This window comes from Mustelus asterias, chromosome 5 (assembly GCF_964213995.1).
Source record: "Mustelus asterias chromosome 5, sMusAst1.hap1.1, whole genome shotgun sequence".
Lineage (NCBI taxonomy): Eukaryota > Metazoa > Chordata > Chondrichthyes > Carcharhiniformes > Triakidae > Mustelus > Mustelus asterias.
In genome coordinates, this window is record NC_135805.1 from 138,336,635 (window position 1) to 138,358,348 (window position 21,714).

At 46.4% G+C, this 21,714-nt stretch overlaps 1 protein-coding gene across 1 annotated transcript in view; it reads right to left on the reverse strand.

Moving 5' to 3' along the window:
* The window catches only part of trim67 (tripartite motif containing 67), a 43,664-nt gene extending 23,084 nt beyond the window's left edge, over positions 1-20,580 (reverse strand). Inside the window, exons 1-3 of the mRNA XM_078213368.1 lie at positions 19,703-20,580; positions 6,416-6,511; positions 2,629-2,751 (exon numbers count right to left, since the gene is read on the reverse strand). Coding sequence (XP_078069494.1) covers positions 2,629-2,751; positions 6,416-6,511; positions 19,703-20,506 — 1,023 coding nt within the window. The 5' untranslated portion in view covers positions 20,507-20,580. The remainder of the gene's footprint in view (positions 1-2,628; positions 2,752-6,415; positions 6,512-19,702) is intronic.
* Positions 20,581-21,714: the final 1,134 nt, after the last annotated feature.

The window sequence follows — 21,714 nt, forward strand, 5'->3', positions numbered from 1 at the left end:
AACTCAATACATTAAAAGTATACACGATTGGGAAAAACAGAAATCTGTACGTCATAACGTTTGCTTGTTGGCTTAAAATGGGTCTTGTGTGCTCATATCCATTTCTCAATATGAGAAAGAATGAAAGCACGCAACAAAATGTCAACTGTGCGAACACCTCGACCATAAAGATCTCACTTGCAAGCATTTAGTATTCACTCAGGACAATGGGAGAGACTTAATGAATGTGTTAAGACAACCCCACTGGAGAACCAAGACCATAATGAATACCTCCTTTTCCCTAACACTGGCATAGCTTCTGCAATGCTGCTCATGGTGAAGCAAGGATGCTTCCTATGGGGAAAAAAAACAAAGCCTTGCTTCTATTCCTCATTCCCTCTGAGCACTCACACAAACATACACTTGTATGAAACTATGATATCTGAAACCAGTGATATGTAAGATGACTTTGTTATTGCACTGGTAATCCCCAGCTCTGGACTAACAATCTAGAGCCTGCGAGAGATCAAATCCCACCATTCAGCTTTATAATTTGAACTCAGTTTTTAAAATTGTGGGATAAAGAACTGGTATTGGCAAACTGATCACAAGCTGTTGAATTGTCATAAAACCCAACTGGTAGGTATGTAGAGAAAGATAGGACACTGTGTATTACAAAGTGAGAATGAAGTGAAATGTCACCATAGTCCCAGAGGACCATAGGCTATTCTCTCCTTTGAGAGAGATCTGGCTGATGGTGATTTGAAGTTTTTTACTTATCAGTGTCACGAGTAGGCTTACAATAACACTACTGTGAAAATCCCCTAATCGCCACACTCTGGCGCCTGTTCAGGTACACCAAGGGAGAATTTAGCATGGCCAATGCACCTAACCAGCACTGTGGGAGGAAACCGGAGCACCCAGAGGAAACCCATGCCGACAAGGGGAGAACGTGCAGATTCCGCACAGACAGTAGGGGAGATCCTAAATGAATACTTTGCGTCGGTATTCACAAAGGAGAGAGATGTGTTGACTGGCCATGCTAAATTGACCCTAGTCAATTGGGATTAGCAGGGTAAATATGTGGGGTTGCGGGAATAGGGCGTGGGTGGGATTGTGGCTGGTGTAGACTCGATGGGCCCAATGGCCTCTTTCTGCACTGTAGGGATTCTATGATTAGTCACCAGCTTGTATTTATTCCATTTAATTTGACCATTACTTTAAACAAATGGTTGTTTCTTTTCAATTTTCTTTTGGAATTGATGAAATGCCTGGCTATAAGGAATAAAAAGATGTTCATCCAATTTGTGGCCTTGCTCACGGTATCTCACCCTGGTGTGCTACACCTGCTGAGAGCACGTTGATTAGTTTTCTTCAGCCCTGTCAAGTCAGCATTTTCTTTTAAATCGGTGCCTTTTAAATGGTTACAATCATCACAACTATTCTGTCTCGCAGTCAGTACACAAATTGAACATCACGTGATCAGTTCTATACTTTCTATCATTTTGATTGAATTAGTTTCTAAATTTGACCATATCACCCAAACTAATATTCAAATATTTAACTTGTAAAGCACAATGCAATGTAAACTTGAACATTTTCAAGAAAAAAGCATTTTTATTCTTCATTTTATAACAATTGCAAACAAAATTTAAAAGTTTAATGCCGAATATTGAAGGGGAAGAAGAGATTTGCTAGACTGATACCAGAGATGATTTGATTTATTACCGGTATGTACTGGCATATAGTGAAAAGTATTGTTTCTTACACGCGATACAAAGCATACCGTTCAGAGTACACAGGGGAGAAGGAAATGAGAGGGTGCAGAATGTAGTGTTACAGTCACAGCTAGGGTGTAGAAAAAGATCAACTTAACATAAGGTAGGTCCATTTAAAGTCTGATGGCAGCAGGGAAGAAGCTGTTCTTGAATCAGTTGGTACGTGATCTCAGACTTTTGTATCTTTTTCCCGACGGAAGAAGGTGGAAGAGAGTATGTCCGGAGTGCATGGGGTCCTTGGTTATGCTGGCTGCTTTCCCGAGGCAGCGGGATATGTAGACAGAGTCAATGGATGGGAGGCTGGTTTGAGTGATGGACTGGGCTACATTCACAATCCTTTGTAGTTTCTTGCGGTCTTGGTCGGAGCAGAAGCCGTACCAAACTGTGATACATCCAGAAAGGATGCACCTTAGTTATGCGGAGGGCTGGAGAAGCTGGGACTGTTCTCTTCAGGGCAGAGAACGTTAAGGGGAGATTGAATAGAGGTTTTCAAAATTATGAAGGATTTTGACGGAGGAAATTAAGAGAGATAGGAGGATCAGTAACTGGAAGACACAGATTTAATATAATTGGCAAAAGAATCAAAAGAGGTGAGAGGAAGTTTTTTTCATTACAGCAAAGCATTATGATCAGGAAGGGCAGTGAAAGAGATTCACCATTAACTTTCAAAAAATAATTGAATATTTACTTGGAAGGGAAAAAATTACAATGATTGCTATGAGAAAAAAATCAGCAGAATGATCCTAATTGGGGACCTCTTTCAAAGAGCAAACAGGCATGATGGGTTGAATGGCTTCCATTTGTGCTACTTGCATCTTTTATTTCATAGCAATTGTCTTTTGCCATAATCACCACTTTATCCAGAACTCACCTTTAATTTGAACTCGCGCTCCTTGGTAACTCTAGTAAGCAATTTTGCTTTTTGACGATTTAATGCATCAACCAGTGCATCACATTGTGCCACAAGGCAAGCTTCAACTTCCACACCATTCTCCTACAAAAGGACAAATAGAACTACAGTGAGGGTTAGAAATATCATGGCCCAGATTTTCACCACAGTGGAGAGCCCCTCTCAAAATCCCAACTCCTACCCTTGAACATGGTGTAATATTTGAGGGTTTTGAGGAATCATACCCTTTTAACTAAAAACTCTTAAGGTCCGAATTCTTGATTTCTAACACAAGGGCCTCAGTTGTGCTTGACCTAACAAGGTACGAACTAGTGTCTGTAAATGAAGCAGAATTGATTACGTAAAATGTAAATATACTTAACATAGAATCCCGGCAGTGCAGAAGGAGGCCATTCGGCTCATTGAGTATGCACTGACCTTCCAAATGAGCATTCTACCTAGGCCCACTGCCACACCCTATCCCCATAACCCCATGCATTGATCATGGCCAATCCAACTAACCTGCATATCTTTGGACTGTGGGAGGAAACCAGAGCACCCAAAGGAAACCTATGCATGTATGGGGAGAATCGAACCCTGGTCCCTGGCACTGTGAAGCAGCAGTACTAACCTCTGTGCCACCATGCTGCCTGGACGGCCTGGATACTGTATCCTCAAGGGTCTAGGATTCTTTGAATACTGACAGCACAGCTGAAGTCTGTTTTCTTCAGTCTCAGAAGTAATGATGAACTATGTCTCAGAAGAAGCGTACCATTGAAGCAAGGTAAAACTGTGCCAACATGGACCATAATTCTCCAATGTTTATCCCCACTACTCACTATTCGAGCCTTCCTTTTTGGAAATGGTCCAAATTCACCTCCTCTATAGGGTATCAGGTGCCATTCATCTCATTTTACCACAGCTTTACAACCCCTGCTTTACGGGTCATAAACTGAGACACATCTCCATCACATACTTCTTCAGACTCCAGACGTTTATATTCCATTACAAACACATTTCCTTTTGATACCAAACAGTCATAAATAAAGTCACATCCTCTTGTCAAAATATTTTAACCCAAGCCCCACATTAAAATCAACAGTTAAAACCACTTCCTATAATATCAGAGAATAAATGTTTGCTACTTATACAGATCAATTAAAGTTTGCTTAAACATAATGGCCGGAATTTTCCTGTCCCGGCCACCATGGGAATCGGAGTGCGCGAGGGGCAGACCATGGAAAAATCTGTTGAGCTCAGTTGGGATTTTACAGTTTCAGGACGATAAAGGCCGTACAATCCTGTCTTATGTGTCATCTGAAGTTCACACTGTTGAACTTAATCCTTCAAAACCGAAACACCCTTGAATTCAGATTAATGAAGATGGAGCTGTACTATATTGAAATTGCTGGATTTGTAACTAGTATAATTGTTTCTTTTTTTCTCCTCACTGGAAAAGATTTAGTCCAATTGCAATGAAATTTAGACATTGTTAATTGTGTACATACTGTAATAGATGGTAAATTAGTGTCACTAACATTCTAAAATACTGTCTGAAGATACTTCAGATTAAGCAATGCCATTGGAGTCATAAATACATCAAGTATAGCTTCCCATAAACATCAGCTTTCCCGTTGCCCGATTACCTTGAATGTTAATTGTCCAATAGAAATTCAAACTGACCACTTTAAAAAGGGCTAGTTTAAAAGTTCATAAACATTTGTCTACTTTAAACAAAGCCCCTAGAAATATTTTACCGCGATCAAAACTTTACAATGACACATTTTCACGGCGGTGGGAATAGGGGAGGTGTGTGTTCATGCATGCATGTTTCGTAGAGACTGCTGGCCATTTAATTCATCAGCTGCCTCCACTGCAGTGGGAATTTTTTTACGTTTTAAGTTTAAGTTTATATATTACTGTCACAAGTAGGCTTCATTAACACTGCAATGGAGTTACTGTGAAAATCCCCTAGTCACCACACTCCGGTGCCTGTTCGGGTGCACTGAGGGAGAATTTAGCATGGCCAATGCACCTAATCAGCATGACTGTGGGAAGAAACTGGAGCACCCGGAGGAAACCCATGCAGACATGGGGAGAACATGCAAACTCTGCACAGACAGTGACCCAAGCCGGGAAGTGAACCCAGGTTCCTGGCGCTGTAAAGCAACAGAGCTAACCACTGTGCCACCGTGCTGTCTATTTTGGTAGTTTTGAAGTGGAAATCCCCAAAGTGTGCAGATTAGACAGAGTAAAAGCAGGTATGAACTTTGTAATAACTTGGATAGCCAAGGTACCCTTTGGAGAGGTTAGTTACGCCTTTGGATCTGGTCCCAGGACACCTCTGGGGAGGTCAGGTTCCCTTTGTGGCAGGGTATTGTACAGGAATCGTAGCGGGCGGGACACGGACCATTCAAAGATCCGTTGAACTCGGGTGGGATTTTCCGGTCTTGGGGCGAGCACGGCTGGAAAATCCCACCCAAAGGGTCAGAAGCACCAGTCCAGGGAAATTGTCAAGAGAAGCTTTGAAGGGCCAAGGGGTGGGTGGGAGGCATACCTAGGCATGGGGGAGTGGGGGGGTTATACCTTGGCATAGGAGGCATGAGAGGAATGTTTTGATGGCATACCTTGGAATGGGGGTGCATGAGGGGCCATGAAGCAGCATAAGTTGGCATGGATAGGGCATGAGGAGTGTGTGGGATGTGAGGGGGATGAAGGGTGTGGGCTGGAGGGATGTTTCAAGTTCTGTTCTTTTTTTTTAAACTTTGGACACAGTGCCAGATCCCCAAGGCAGGCCTTCTGCTCAGCCCGCCTCTGCACCTGGCAGCCTCCCCAACTCTTCTGGGACTGCCTGCCCGACTTCTAATCCAGCCTACACTCCCTGTCCGGGCAGCCATTTTTAAAGTTTAGATTCGCAGAGCCAGGAATTCTCCAATCTCTGCCCACCTGACCAGGGCCTGATATGGTGAGAAAAAGAAACTAAAAGCAGCGCTACTGAAAGAATTTAAATTTTTTAAAATGACGTTTTAACAATAAATGAAGTTACACTGTAAAATAATTTTCAGCACTTAAATGTAATTTAAATGTAATGAACAGACTGGGAATAGAGGGACACAAAAGAATGGTCTAGTGGGCACAAGAGCGGCGCAGCTTGGAGGGCTGAAGGGCCTGTTCCGCTGTATTGTTCTTTGCAATAGAATTGTGTTTGTGTCCAGATTCATTTCACCTCTGGCTCACAGTTACAGTACCTTTGCCTACAAATCTGGATTTTATTTTCGGAAGATATTATAAACTTTTATTTTTGTTCTTTTATTTGGCTAATCCTAGCACTCCTTTCTCCATCTCTACTAATATCAACGCATTAAAGAAGGAGGTAGATCTGGTGCACCTTTTGACTTTACTGCAACTCCTTGAATCAAATTAACACCATCCATACCAGCTTCTTAATCTACACCCACTGTAGATCTGGCATTCACCTCGGCCAACTTGCATTACGGTACCCATATACAGATACGACCGGGATCAGAACTTACATGCTAATGGAACAGGCAGGAACCTTAATTCAATGATGTGAGCATTTCCTTGATTCCCCATCCCAGCTATCCAACCTGCTCATTCACAGCACATCTTCGCGGAAAGGAAACAGCCATTTTCATATTATGGAAAGGAAGCATTCAGAATCCAATGAACTATGTCCTTTCTAGGAAGCTTTATGTGGTTTCACAATGAGGCCATGAAGAGGGCACCACAATTCTTGCAATCAACTTACCTGAATTAGTTGTACCATGTTTTTCAAATGCACCAAAAACTCTTTGGCCTCCTTCGCTTTGTCAGACACACCATTTAATGCTTGAGACAGCTGGGCCTACAGAAAAGGAAAATAAAGGTTTGCATTAAATCAACAAATTCCAATTTACATCTTTCAAAGTCACTTGTTAACCTCGCCTTTAAGTTATAGATGGAAGCATCAGGTTGGCTCTGTTGATAGTTTAAGTTTATTCATTGGTCTCACAAGTAGACTTACATTAACACTGCAATGAAGTTACTGTGAAAATCCCCTAGTTGCCACACTCCGGCACCTGTTCGGGTACACTGAGGGAGAATTTAGCATGGCCAACGCACCTAACCAGCGCGTCTTTCGGACTGTGGGAGGAAACCGGAGCACCTGGAGGAAACCCACGCGGACACGGGGAGAAGGTGCAGACTCTGCTCAGACAGTGACCCAAGCCAGGAATCAGACCTGGGTCCCTGGTGCTCCGAGGCAGCAGTGCTAACCACTGTGCCACCCATAAGTCTCCCTTCCTGAATCAGAAGTCTACAGTTTCAGTCCTTCAGGGCCAGCACATATGAACACAATGTGTGGCTCACACATCACTGAAAAGCCAGGAGAGTGCAGCACTGTCAGAGGTGTCAACCTTTGGATGAGACATCAAACACTCCGTATGTTCAGCTGGATTGAATGAATAGTGGCAGTATTTAAAGAAGAACAAACTGTTCTTCTGCATCCTTGCCAGCGTTCTTCCCTGAACTAACATCATCAAAAACAGATTAAATATCAATTTTTCTCATTTACTGTTTGTGCAAGAATAGATACAGGCCGCGAGGAAGTGACGCAAAATTTGTAGATGGTAACAAAATAGAAGGTGCAATTAATTTGCTATAAGACCAAAGAAAGCTTGATGCAATGCAGATGTAATTCAATATCAGTCAGTGTGGGGGGATGCATTAACGAAAAAGCAGGAGAAATAACCCTCTGAATGGAGGCAGGTAGGATGCTATGGAAGAGTACAGAGACTTGGGATGCAAGTGCACAGAATATAGACCTGAAGTTGAAAAACACAGAATTCCATAATTAATCTCAAGAGGTAGTGATCAGATATAATACTTTGAGACCTTAGTTAGAGTACCACATTCAGTATTGGGCTTCACAATGCAAGAAGGATTTTGAGTCTTTAGAGAGGGCACGACACTGATTCACTAGAATGCTGCTTAATGTGAAGAAAAACAGTTACGAAGAAACACTTGAAATGTTGGAGCTTTCATCATTAACCAGCAGAGTGGCACAGTGGTTAGCACTGTTGCCTCACAGCGCCAGGGACTCGGGTTCAATTCCCTGCTTGGGTCATTGTCTGTGGTGAGTCTGCACCTTCTCCCCGTGTCTGCGTGGGTTTCCTCCGGATGCTCCAGTTCCTTCCCACAGTCTGAAAGACGTGCTGGTTAGGGTGCATTGGCCGTGCCAAATTCTCCCACAGTGTACCCGAACAGGCGCCGGAGTGTGGCGACTAGGGGATTTTCACAGCAACTTCATTGCAGTGTTAATGTGAGCCTACTAGTGACACTAATAAATAAACTTTAAATTAGAACATCTCAAATTAAAAAACAATACAAAAGGCAGCATTACGAACATATAAACTTGGAGCATGAGTAGGCCATTCAGCCCTTTGAGCTTGCTCCACCTGATTTGATTTGATTTATTATTGTCACATGTATTAGTGGACAGTGAAAAGTACTGTTTCTTGCGTGCTGTACAGACAAAACATACCGGTCATAGAGAAGGAAACAAGAGAGTGCAGAATGTAGTGTTACAGTTATAGCTAGAGTATGGAGAAAGATCAACTTAATGCAAGGTAAGCCCATTCAAAAGTCTGACGGTAGCAGGGAAGAAGCTGTTCTTCAGTCGGTTGGTATGTGACCTCAGATTTTTGTATCTTTTTCCTGACGGAAGAGAATGTCTGGGGTGCGTGGGGTCCTTAATTATGCTGGCTGCTTTGCCAAGGCAGCGGGAAGTGTACCTTCCTATAAGCTCATGGCTGATCTGATTGTGGCTTCAACTCAACTTTTCCTATCCCCACTCTCCCCTTGTCAATCAAGAATCTATTTAACACAGCCTTAAAAATATTCAATGACACTGTCTCAATTGCTCTCTGGGGAAAAGAGTTTCACAGAATTAAACCTCAGATAAAGATTCTCCTGATCTCTACCTTAAATGGGAGGCCTGTTGTTTTTTAATTCTATCACTTAGTTCTGGTCTCTCCCAAAAAGGGGAAACATCCTTTCAGCATCTACCCTGACAAGTTCTCTCAAAATCTTATACATTTCACTAAGTTCACCTCTCAATCTTCTAAACTTCAATGGATAAAGGCCCAACCTTTCCAACCTTTCCTCATGGGATAACACCCCTCCCCCCACATCCTTCCTTTCATAACAGAATTATGGCGGGATGTGATTGATAGAAAGAAACTGCTTTCAGTACTCAGGAGGTCAACAACAAGGCCTCAGAGATATAAGATTAAATGCAAGAGGTTTAGAGATAGAGGCCGTGACTCTCCCATTCCGCTTTGCTGATTTTAGGGCATGGGCTGGGAGAATCATGCATCGGCCGATTCACGGGGTTCTCACGAAAGCTTGCGTCTCCCAGGGCTGGATTTTTGGCAGCGTTTGTGCCGCGCAAGAAATTGGCTGCGAAGCCGGGTCAGCATTTGAATAGTATTTGGCACACTATTTAAATGCTACTATCGGGCCCGGGATTGAATTCTTCGAGCCCGCTAGCATCTCGCACCCCGCCAGAGTGTTTCACTCCAGCGGGGATTATAGTAGCTGCCCACCTTCGAGGAGCTAGAAGCCTGACCAAGCTGGAGCGAAGGGGGCAAACGGGCCCCCCCAGGGGTCCAGGCGGTGGGGGGGGTGGTGCCCCCTGTGGGCATGAGGAACCCTGGCACTTCCAGCCTATGCCCCTGGCATAGGGCAGTGCCAAGGGGCTGGAGCGCGGGGGGCAATCAGTGGGGGTAGGGTGGTCCTGCTGCCACTGTGCCATTGGGATTGATAGGGGCAGTAGGGAGGCCAATGATTGGGGCGGGCTGTTGGGGGAGGGGAGGTCTGCCTGCGGGGGTGTTTGCATTGTGGGGCAGGGGGGCCTGGAGATTTGGCTGTCCGGGAATGGGGTGGGGGTTATGGTCATCGATGCTGGCCCAGGCATGGTCAGGATAGCCGCAATCAGGCCATGAGGGTGTTGGGGTCGCAGCACTGCTGGGGTCCCAGGCTGGCCAGTGATCGAGCTGGCCAGCAAACGGGAGGCTGACAGCATGCGCAGAGGCTGGCTGGTTTAAGCCTCCTGGGCTAGATAGGCCTCGCCCCAGGAAATCTAATGATATTCACGCTGGTTGCCTCTGCAGTGCACAGAGCGTGGGAGATTCTAGTGTGAACTCCCACTGAAACAACCAGTGTGAACTACTCCAGTTTTTCCATGAGTTGAACAGTTAGAATTCTTTTGGCAGAATTCCACCCAGAGTTCTTCACACATAGTTGCAAATCTACAATGTTGACTTTGAGTTAGTGAGTGAGAGAGAAGCAATGTCAGTGATGAAGATTAGATTAGATAGGTGGATGATGGAACATTAGTTTAATGGATATAGGAATGGGTGAAGGATAAATCCCAACATGACTGGTTGGGCCAAGGGACAGGTTTCTGAGTTATAATTGCATTGTGCACAAAAAAGTTAAAGTTTATTTATTAGTCACAAGTAGGCTTATATTAACACTGCAGTGAAGTTACTGTGAAAATTCCCCCAGTCGCCACACTCGGTGTCTGTTCAGGTACACTGAGGGAGAATTTAGCACGGCCAATGCCCCTAACCAGCACGTCTTTCAACTGCAGGAGGAAACCGGAGCACCCGGAGGAAACCCACGCAGACACGGGGAGAACGCGCAAACTCCACACAGACAGTGACTCAAGCCGGGAATCGAACCCGGGTCCCTGGCACTGTGAGGCAGCAGTGCTAACCACTGTGACACCGTGCCGCCCCTGAAGCATCTTCAGCCAGAAGTGCCAAATAGGTGATCCATCTCGGTCTACTCCCCAAGTCTCCAGCATTATAAGTGCCAGTCTTCAGCCAATTTGATTCACTCTATGTGATATTAAGAAATGCTGAAGGCACTGGATACAGCAAAGGCTATGGACTCTGACAATATTCCAGCAATAGTACTGAAAACTTATGCTCCAGAACTTGCTACACCCCTAGTCAAGTTGTTCCAGTCCAACTACAACACTAGCATACACTCCGAAATGTGGAAAATTGCCCAAGTATATCCTGTACACTAAAAGCAGGACAAGTCCAACCTGGCAAATTACCACCCCATCAGTCTACTCTAATGGAAGAGGTCATCAACAGTGCTATCAAGTGGCACTTGCTTAGCAATAACCTGCTCATGAATGCTCAGTTTGGGTTCTGCCAGGGCCACTCAGCTCCTGACCTCATTACAGCCATGTCCTTCAAACATGGACAAAAAAAACTCCAGAGTGACTGTCCTTGACATCAAGGTAGTATTTAACCGAGTATGTCATCAAGGAGCCCTAGCAAAAATGGGAGTCCATGGGAATCAGGAGGAAAACTATCCACTGGTTGGAGTCATACATACCGCAAAGGAAGTTAGTTGTGGTTGTTGGAGGTCAACCATCTCATTTCCAGGACATCACCTCTGCGGTTCTTCAGGGTAGTGTCCTAAGACTAATCATCAGCTGCTTCAACAATGACCTTCATAGAACATAGAACAGCACAGCACAGTACAGGCCCTTCGGCCCACAATGTTGTGCCGCACCTTTTCCGAAGCCAAGATCAAGCTACCCCACTCCCTATCATTCTAGTGTGCTCCAATAACCGCTTGAAAGTTCCTAAAGTGTCCGACTCCACTATCACAGCAGGCAGTCCATTCCACACCCCAACCACTCTCTGAGTAAAGAACCTACCTCGGACATCCCTCCTATATCTCCCACCACGAACCTTATAGTTATGCCCTCTAGTAACAGCTACATTCAGCCGAGGAAATAGTCTCTGAACGTGCACTCTATCTAACCCTCTCATCATCTTATAAACCTCTATTAAGTCGCCTCTCAACCTCCTCCGCTCTAAAGAGAAAAGCCCTAGCTCCCTCAACCTTTCCTCATAAGGCCTACCCTCCAAACCAGGCAGCATTCTGGTAAATCTCCTTTGCACTCTTTCCAGTGCTTCCACATCCTTCTTATAGTGAGGGGACCAGAACTGCACACAATATTCCAAATGTGGTCTCACCAAGGTCCTGTACAGTTGCAGCATAACCCCACGGCTCTTAAACTCAAACCCCCTGTTAATAAACGCTAACACACTATAGGCCTTCTTCACGGCTCTATCCACTTGAGTGGCAACCTTCAGAGATCTGTGGATATGAACCCCAAGATCTCTCTGTTCCTCCACATTCCTCAGAACCCTACCTTTGACCCTGTAATCCGCATTCAAATTTGTCCTACCAAAATGAATCACCTCGCACTTATCAGGGTTAAACTCCATCTGCCATTTTTCGGCCCAGCTCTGCATCCTATCAATGTCTCTTTGCAGCCTACAACAGCCCTCCACCTCATCCACTACTCCACCAATCTTGGTGTCTTCAGTAAATTTACTGATTCACCCTTCAGCCCCCTCCTCCAAGTGATTTATAAAAATCACAAATAGCAGAGGACCCAGCACAGATCCTTGTGGTACACCGCTGGTAACCGGTTTCCAGTCCGGAAATTTTCCATCCACCACCACCCTCTGTCTTCTATGAGATACAGTAAGAGTTTTAACAACACCAGGTTAAAGTCCAACAGGCTTATTTGGTAGCAAATGCCATTATTTGGTAGCAAATGGCATTTGCTACCAAATAAACCTGTTGGACTTTAACCTGGTGTTGTTAAAACTCTTACTGTGTTTACCCCAGTCCAACGCCGGCATCTCCACATCATGACTTCTATGAGATAGCCAGTTACTTATCCAATCGGCCAAATTTCCCTCTATCCCACACCTCCTTACTTTCTTCATGAGCCGACCATGGGGGACCTTATCAAACGTCTTACTAAAATCCATGTATATGACATCAACTGCTCTACCTTCATCGACACACTTAGTTACCTCCTCAAAAAATTCAATCAAATTTGTGAGGCAAGACTTACCCTTCACGAATCCGTGCTGACTATCCCGGATTAAGCTGCATCTTTCTAAATGGTCGTAAATCCTATCCCTCAGGACCTTTTCCATCAACTCACTGACCACCAAAGTAAGACTAACCAGCCTTTAATTACCAGGGTCATTCCTATTTCCTTTCTTGAACAGAGGAACAACATTCGCCACTCTCCAGTCCTCTGGCACTATCCCCGTGGACAGTGAGGACCCTCCTTCCATCATAAGGTCAGAAATGGGGATGTTATTTTTGACTGCACAATGTTCAGCACCATTCGTAACTCCTCAGATACTGAAACAGTCTGTGTCCATATGCAGCAAGACCTGGACAATATCCAGGCTAGGGCTCACAAGTGGCAAGTAACATTTGTCTCACACAAGTGCCAGGCAGTGACCATCTCCAATAATAGAGAATCTAACCATTTCTCCTTGACATTCAATCACCACCACCTTTGCTGAATCCCCCACTATCACCCTCCTGGGGGTTACCATTGACCAGACACTTAGCCAGATAAATATTGTGGCTACAAGAACAGGTCAGAAGTTAAGAATCCTGCAGCAAGTAATTCACTCCTAACTGCCCAGTGCAGGTCTATTATTTACAAGGCACAAGTCAGGAATGTGATGGAATTTCCACTTGCTTGAATGAGTGCGGCTCCAGCAACACTCAAGAAGCTCGACACCATCCAAGACAAAGCAGTTGTTTGATTGGTACCTCATCCACAAGCACTCACTAATGATGCACAGTACCATCTACAAGATGCACTGCAGGAACTCACCAAAGCTCTTTGGACAGCATCTTCCAAAGCCACAACCACTACCATCTAGAAGGACAAAGGCAAAAGACACAAGGGAACAACATCACCTGGAAGTTCCCCTCCAAGCTATTCACCATCCTGACTTGGAAATATATCACTGTTCTTTCACAGTTGCTGGATCAAACAGATGGCAGATTTCCTTCCTTTAGAGAGGGAAATCTGCCATCCTTACCTGGTCTGGCCTACATGTGACTCCAGAGCCACAGCAATGTGGTTGACTCTCAACTGCCCTCCGAAGACAACTAGGGATGGACAATAAATGCTGACCAGCCAGCGACGCCCATGCCCCTCAAATGAATTTTTTAAAACCCTGGAACTCCTTCTCGAACGGCATTGTGGGTGTACTTGCACCACATGGGTTTGCAATAGTTCAAGAAGGCAGCTCACCACCACCTTCTCAAAAGAGATGGGCCTCACCATCCAAGCTCACATCCCTTAAATGAATAAAAAAAATGTGGCTGCAGATTTATCGAGATGACAATGGCTGCATTCCAAATATAATTCAACAACTGTGAAGTGGATTCTGCTACCCTGAGGACAGGATAAGGCACTATATAGATGCTGATTCCACTTTCTCTAATAATTTCAGTATAACTGCTTCCTGCTTTAATATGCTAATGTAATTTTTTTTAAATTCGGTCATGGATTTATAATAAATGATAATAAATCAACATTTACTGCCCATCCCATTTAAGAGTCAGGCACATTGCTGTGGCTCTGGAATCATATGTAGGCCAGACCAGGTAAAGGCTGCAAATTTACTTCTCTAAAGGACAGTAAGCAGTCTCACAGCACCAGGTTGAAGTCCAACAGGTTTATTTGGAATCACGAGCTTTCGGAGTGCTTAAATAAACCCATTGGACTTTAACTTGGTGTTGTGAGACTTCTTACTGTGTCCACCCCAGTCCAACGCCGGCATCTCCACATCATCTGTAAAGGACATCAGTGAACCAGATGGGTTTTTACAACAATTGACAATGGTTCTTGGTCATCATTAGACATTTAATTCCAGATTTTTATTGAATTCAAGTTTCACATCTGCTGTGGTGGGATTTGAACCCGGGACCCCAGAGGATTAACATGGGGCTCTGGACTACTAGTCCAGCGACAATACCACTACACCACCGCCTCCCCTAATGAAATGAAACAATTAATCCTTTATATTAAGTACCCAGTATAGCAAGTCTGTTAAAAGCAGGATTTCTGATATGCATAACTTCAAAGTAAGGCTTTGTTGCTCTGTATTATATAAAATATTCAGACTAACAATAACCATCTCAACCACTTTACCATCCGAGTGCAATGCATGGTGACAGATATGTAGGTGGTTGGTGAAAATAACTTGAATAGCTTGTCTATTGAGTCATATCTTTTGAAAGATTTGTGTGCGATTAGGAGAAAAATATTCTAGTGATGCTGTTTCCATTACATTGCTGCTCTTCTCCTTCTTGGTGGTAGAGGTCAAAGTAAGTGTGAAGAGTTGCTGCAGGGCATATGGAAGATGGGTCACACTTAGCCACAATGCACCAGTGGAGGAGAGGGTGGATACTGACCACAAGGGCGGGGTGCCTATCAAATGGACAGCATTGTGCTTGACACAAGTACTGTTGTGTCTGCACCCATCCAGAGGAATGCTGAATATTCCATCTTAAAAACTTTTAAAACGGTACTGAGAAATTGGGAATAAATCAATGGCACTTTCAGAGAAATGGTGGGCTGCAATAAGCCTCCTTCCTGCACTAAAAAGTCTATACTTCTATCTTAAGCAAATACTAAAGTTAAAGTTTATTTATTAGTCACAAATAGGCTTTCATTAACACTGCAATGAAGTTACTATGAAAATCCCCTAGTCGCCACACTCCGACTCCTGTTTGGGTACACCGAGGGAGAATTTAGCACGGCCAATGCATCTAACCAGTATGTCTTTCAGACTGTGGGAGGAAACTGGAGCACCCGGAGGAAACCCACGCAGACACGGGGAGAACGTGCAGACTCCACACAGACAGTGACCCAAGCTGGGAATTGAACCCGGGTCCCTGGCATGGTGAGGCAGCAGTGCTAACCATCGTGCTACCGTGTCACCCTGTCAAATCCATTGGGGGTAGTTCAGGAAAAAAGCTTAATGATGCCAATAACTGAGATTCAGAATTCTCTGGAGCTGTTACGGATTTTGGTTCTGCATATTCTTTCAGGGTCAGCATCAGTGATCACTCCTCTAAATTGATCCTGTGTCACATTCCTTCCTATCTGGAGAGCACCTTTGGCATTCAATATCTGATCAAATGACAAGTGTTGTCCAGGGTCTGAAACAATGAGCATTCATTGTGTGTAGTGGACACTGATCTCACACTTGTCACTATATGCTCTACCCTAATTTTTAGAGAAAGTGACTGACAAACACTGGATTAACATGGTCAATTATACACCAGCTGGTTGGTTGAATACACGAGTGAACTGATAGCAGTTTTCTAGTGAAATGCACCTACCAATCATTGCTCCTTCCAACATTGAAGATTACAAAATATGCCATTGCAACCCATTAATGAACAGCAATTAGAGATGGGCCTCACCATCGAAGCTCACATCCCTTAAATTAATAAAAAAAGTTGGCTGCCACATTTATCCAGATGACAATGGCTGCATTCCAAATATAATTCAACATTCCCATGTCTGCGTGGGTTTCCTCCGGGTGCTCCGGTTTCCTCCCGCAGTCCAAAGATGTGCGGGTTAGGTTGATTGACTATGCTAAATTGACCCTAGTGTCAGGGGATTGGCAGGGTAAATGTGTGGGGTTGCAGGAATAGGGCCTGGGTGGGATTGTGGTCATGCAGACTTGACCGAATGGCCTCCTTCTGCACAGTAGGGATTCTATGAACTATGAAATGGATTGTGCTACCATGAGGATAGAATAAGGCACTCTATAGATTCTAATTCCACTTCCTCTAATAATTTAAGTACAATTTATAATTTAGAATACAAGATGCCCTTGTCTCACTATGCCAATGCCAAACACAAAGTGTAAGTTCCTTAACCCTGGAGAATTGTGGGGGCAAAGTGGCACAGTGGTTAGCACTGCTGCCTCACAGCACTAGGGACCCGGGTTTGATTCCCGGCTTGGGTCACTGTGCAAACTCCATACAGACATTCTCCCCGTGTCTGCGTGGGTTTCCTCCGGGTGCTCCAGTTTCCTCCCACAGTCCAAAGATGTGCAGGTTAGGTAGATTGGCCATGCCAAATTCTCCCTCAGTGTACCCAAACAGGCGCCGGAGTGTGGCGACTAGGGGAATTTCACAGTAAATTCATTGCAATGTTAATGTAAGACTACTTGTGACTAATAAATAAAACTTTAACTTTAACTGTCTGTAAGGAGTCTGCACGTTCTCCCTGTGTCTGCGTGGGTTTCCTCCGGGTGCTCCAGTCTCCTCCCACAGTCCGAAAGACATGCTGGTTAGGTGAATTTGGCCATGCTAAGTTGTCCCTTACTGTCAAGGGGACTATCTAGGGTAAATACATGGGGTTGTGGGGATAGGGCCTGAGTGGGATTGTGGTCGGTGCAGACTCGATAGGCTGAATGGCCTCCTTCAGCAATGTATGGAATCTGTGATTCTGTGAGACCACACAAGAAGAAAGCTGGGCTTCTTCTACAGCTCTCTGTATTTTCTCACCTCTGAGTCAGAAGGTGATGAGTTCAAACACCATTCTAAACAGCCCTGGTGAGTGGAAATGAGAACGTGGTCCCTAAATATTGAGATGACATCCTGCCGGGTACTCATGTCAGAACGAGTACCAATTGGTACAGTGGTAATATTCCCAACTCGAGTCAGAAGGAGAAGTGTTTGGGCTCCACACCTGACAGCTATATGTCGAGAGCTGCCAAAGTTACTGCCTTAAATGTACAATTCCTAACTTTAGGTGGGAGCTATGACAACCATATTGTCTGTTTAGTTACACCTACTCCTGATCACAAAGAATGAAAAGCATTCCAATACTGAGAGGCGGCAGTCATCTTGGAATGTGTTGGGCAACACTCCATCATCTCTTATCTAATGTGCAACAGTTTTAATAGCTAATTTATCTCCTCTCGGACAGAACATCAAAATTCTTAACCAGCTTTTGCTCAACATGTACAGGTTTTTTGCTATCAAACCAGAAATGTATGATAAAACAAATCTAATTTCACAGCAATAGACCATAAATTAGACCGAGATGTAGACCATTAGAGTAAAAATCTCAAACACAAAGTCACTTGTATCGGTGTGGAGCAGACATAGGCTGCTTGAGGTGATGATTCAAGGAAAGCAACATTTTAAAAGGATTTTAACTACAGTCATCACCTCTTGGACTGCGATGTCCCCAAAAGTCACTAAAAGTTAACCACATTCCCTCTTTTATATTGTGCTTCAATTTATTCTTTCCTTACTTCTTCTCATCTCAAACCATTCCCCCTGTATGGATGGGAACCTACTCAGTATGAATGTGCAAAGGGCAAGTTAAGTGCAGCTGACACATCAACTTGCTTGAGAATGGATAGCATGTTTAGCTCAGGTTCACTGTCAAGGCCCAGAGCAGGCAAATAAACAATCTGCTGGACAGACTGTTCTAACTCCATTTCTGTCAGCCCAAGAAAATGACGTATTCTGTGTGGGCATCCAACCACCTACTCGTATCTAGACAAATTACCATTGACACAGTGGGAATATTCCCACTTCTGAGTCAGAAGATGAAGGGTCCAGGCTCCAACCCGGGTGGGAAAGACCTGAGTGTTGGCTCTAAATACTGGATTGATGTCCAGCATGGATACTTGCATTGATCTGTGCTGGCCCTCTCCTTGTAAAGTGTAGGTGGGGCTTTTTAGCCGTGACTGCAACCTACTTAGAAGGTACTTGGAAAATAAAAGATTCAAGGAAAGCAATGTCTTCTCTACTAGATGGCTTGAGAATCTTGTGTCAGACAGATTTCTGTCCGAGGGCAGAATTCAAGAAACCCATCTGAACTATATCTTGATGCTGTCAGCAAAACTTCTAACCACATGAACCATGTTCTCAGCAAATCAATTGACAGATTAATTTCACAAGTAGAAGCTGGCTTGCTAAATCCTCCAGAGCCAAGGTCATTGTTGATTGAACTGTGTAAAATTGTACAGTTACATTGATTCTAATCAAGAATTGGAAGGGGGGTGAGACCGGGAAGTGACAAGTCAGCATTTCTTCATGCACTGAAAAAGAGACGCTTCTTGAATTCGTTCTCTTCATTTCCACATGATGTTAGTGATAAGGGAATGCCAATTCTGATAGATCGTGTCCACTTGCAAATATGGGCTTTAGGGCATCCAACAGTTGCCAAGCTAGATTTTATTTAGTTATTAGTGTCACAAGTAGGCTTACAATTACATTGCAATGAAGTTACTGTGAAAATCCCCGAGTCGCCACACTCCAACACCTATTTGGGTACACTGAGGGAGAATTTAGCATGACCAATGCACCTAATCAGCACGTCTTTTGAACTGTGGGAGAAAACTGGAGCACCCGGAGGAAACCCATACAGATGTAGGGAAAATGTGCAGACTCCATATGGGTCCCTGGCACTGTGAGGTAGCAGTGCTAACCACTGTGCCACCAACAAGATACCGCTTCAAAAACCAACTACGTTCTGTGCACCCCCCCCCCCCCCACCATCCTGTCTGTTGACAGGGAAGAGTTAATGGTCTCTGTTTAACAACCGAGCAAAGAATCTGATTCCACGAACCACTTATCAACTACATTATAAACATCTGAGTGTGAAATGTTTAGTAACCTCCCCAGTGGAAATCATAGAATCCGTACAGTGTAGAAGAAGCCATTCAACCCATCAAGTCCGCACCAACTCTCTGACCAAGCATCTTACCCAGGACCCCTCCCCACCTTATCCCTATAACCCCACACATTTAACATGGCTAATCCATCTAACCTACACATCTTGAGCTACTAAGGGACAATTTAGCATGGCCAATCCACCCAACACACACATCTTTGGACTGTGGGAGGAAACCAGAGCACCTCCCGGAGGAAACCCACGCAGACCTGAGGAGAACGTGTAGACTCCACCCAATTGAACAGGTCCCTGGCACTGTGAGGCAGCAATACTAACCAATGTGCCCACCCTATGATGATCATCACTATTCACCCTTCTCAGGGGAATTTCACAGTAACTAATAAACTAATAATTTTGAAGTTGAGGGTCCATCCCTCAGCTCCTCTCTCCTCCAGGTGAGTGAGAAGTTCCTCCTCCTACCTTGTGTTGTTTCCACATGGTCCCCAGTGCCTTGACTTCGTGTTTGGAGTGCTTGCCTTCCTCCAGACACTGGTAACACACGGGGATCTTGCAGCTGGCGCAGTACATGCTGTGGTTCTCCAGTTCGTGCTCGGTGCAGGTGGAGATCTTGCGAGGAGGTGGCAGCTGTTTCTTGGCGGGGCCGGGGGCCCGGCGGGCCTGGCTGGGCGGGATGAGGCGGTGCTTGGCCAGGGCTCCGCGGGCAGGGTGGCACCGCCGCTGGCACGGCTCGCAGTACAGGACGTCGCACTGCTCACACAGGACGGCCGCCTCCTGCGGGCCCCGCTCACACAGCTGGCACTGGGCGGCCTCGGCGCGGCCCTGCTGGTAGCGGCCGACGATGGCCTCCAGCAGGCGGTTGCGGGCGAAGCCGCGGAGCCCCCGCTCCTCCAGCAGCGCGCTGCGGTGGCACTGCGGGCAGGTCAGGCTGGAGTGGCGGAGCGGCGCCGGCAGCGGCGCCGGGGGGAACACCCGCACCCCGTTCGGCGACTTCTGGCTGGGGGTGGCCGGCGCGAAGCCCGTGTACGAGCCGTAGCCGCTGTCCGCCTCGCTGTACACGCTCATCTTGTCCAGGTCCAGGTAGTCGTAGTCCGAGGCCGAGGTCCGGGCCCGGGCCTGCGGGGAGGGCGGCTCGGCCTCGGGGGTCTGCACCAGGATAGTGCGAGCACAGGGCAGGCACACATTGTGCGAGCACGGCAGGATGATGGGGTCTCGGTAGAAAGAGCCACACACCGGGCACTTGAGCTCCTCTTCCATGTCAGCCATGCAGCGGGGGCCGGGGGTGAGGGGGAAGCGGGCGGGACGCGAGGCTCAGAGACCCCCGCTCAGCACCAGGGACAGCGCCGCCTCTCACTGCGCATGTGCACTCCTCCACCAGCGCCGCCTCTCACTGCGCATGTGCACTCCTCCACCAGCGCCGCCTCTCACTGCACATGTGCACTCCTCCGCCAGCGCCGCCTCTCACTGCGCATGTGCACTCCTCCGCCAGCGCCGCCTCTCACTGCGCATGTGCACTCCTCCACCAGCGCCGCCTCTCACTGCGCATGTGCACTCCTCCGCCAGCGCCGCCTCTCACTGCGCATGTGCACTCCTCCGCCAGCGCCGCCTCTCACTGCGCATGTGCACTCCTCCACCAGCGCCGCCTCTCACTGCGCATGTGCACTCCTCCGCCAGCGCCGCCTCTCACTGCGCATGTGCACTCCTCCGCCAGCGCCGCCTCTCACTGCGCATGTGCACTCCTCCGCCAGCGCCGCCTCTCACTGCGCATGTGCACTCCTCCACCAGCGCCGCCTCTCACTGCGCATGTGCACTCCTCCGCCAGCGCCGCCTCTCACTGCGCATGTGCACTCCTCCACCAGCGCCGCCTCTCACTGCGCATGTGCACTCCTCCGCCAGCGCCGCCTCTCACTGCGCATGTGCACTCCTCCGCCAGCGCCGCCTCTCACTGCGCATGTGCACTCCTCCGCCAGCGCCGCCACTCACTGCGCATGTGCACTCACCTCCGGAGGACGGTCAGCGCCGCGGCTTACTGCGCATGTGCACTCCCCCGCCAGCGCCGCGGCTTACTGCGCATGTATACTCTCCGGCGGAGGACGGGGCAGAGCCGCGGCTCACTGCGCGTGTGCATTCCTCCGGGTCGGAGTAGTGCTGCCGCTCACGGCGCATGTGCACTCTCGCCATCCCTGGCAGGGACAGCACTGCTATTAACTGCGCAAAATGGGAGGTCAGACGGAGGTTATAGTCTAACAGATTTATTTGAAATCACAAGCTTTTAGAGCTTTTAGGTGAAATGTGTCACATTCATTGAGCATGTGCTGGAACAGCGCCAGGGACCCGGGTTCAGTTCCTGGCTTGGGTCACTGTCTGTGTGGAGTCTGCACGTTCTCCCCGTGTCTGCATGGGTTTCCTCCGGGTGCTCTGGTTTGCTCCCACACTCCAAAGATGTGCGGGTTAGGTGGATTGGCAATGGTAAA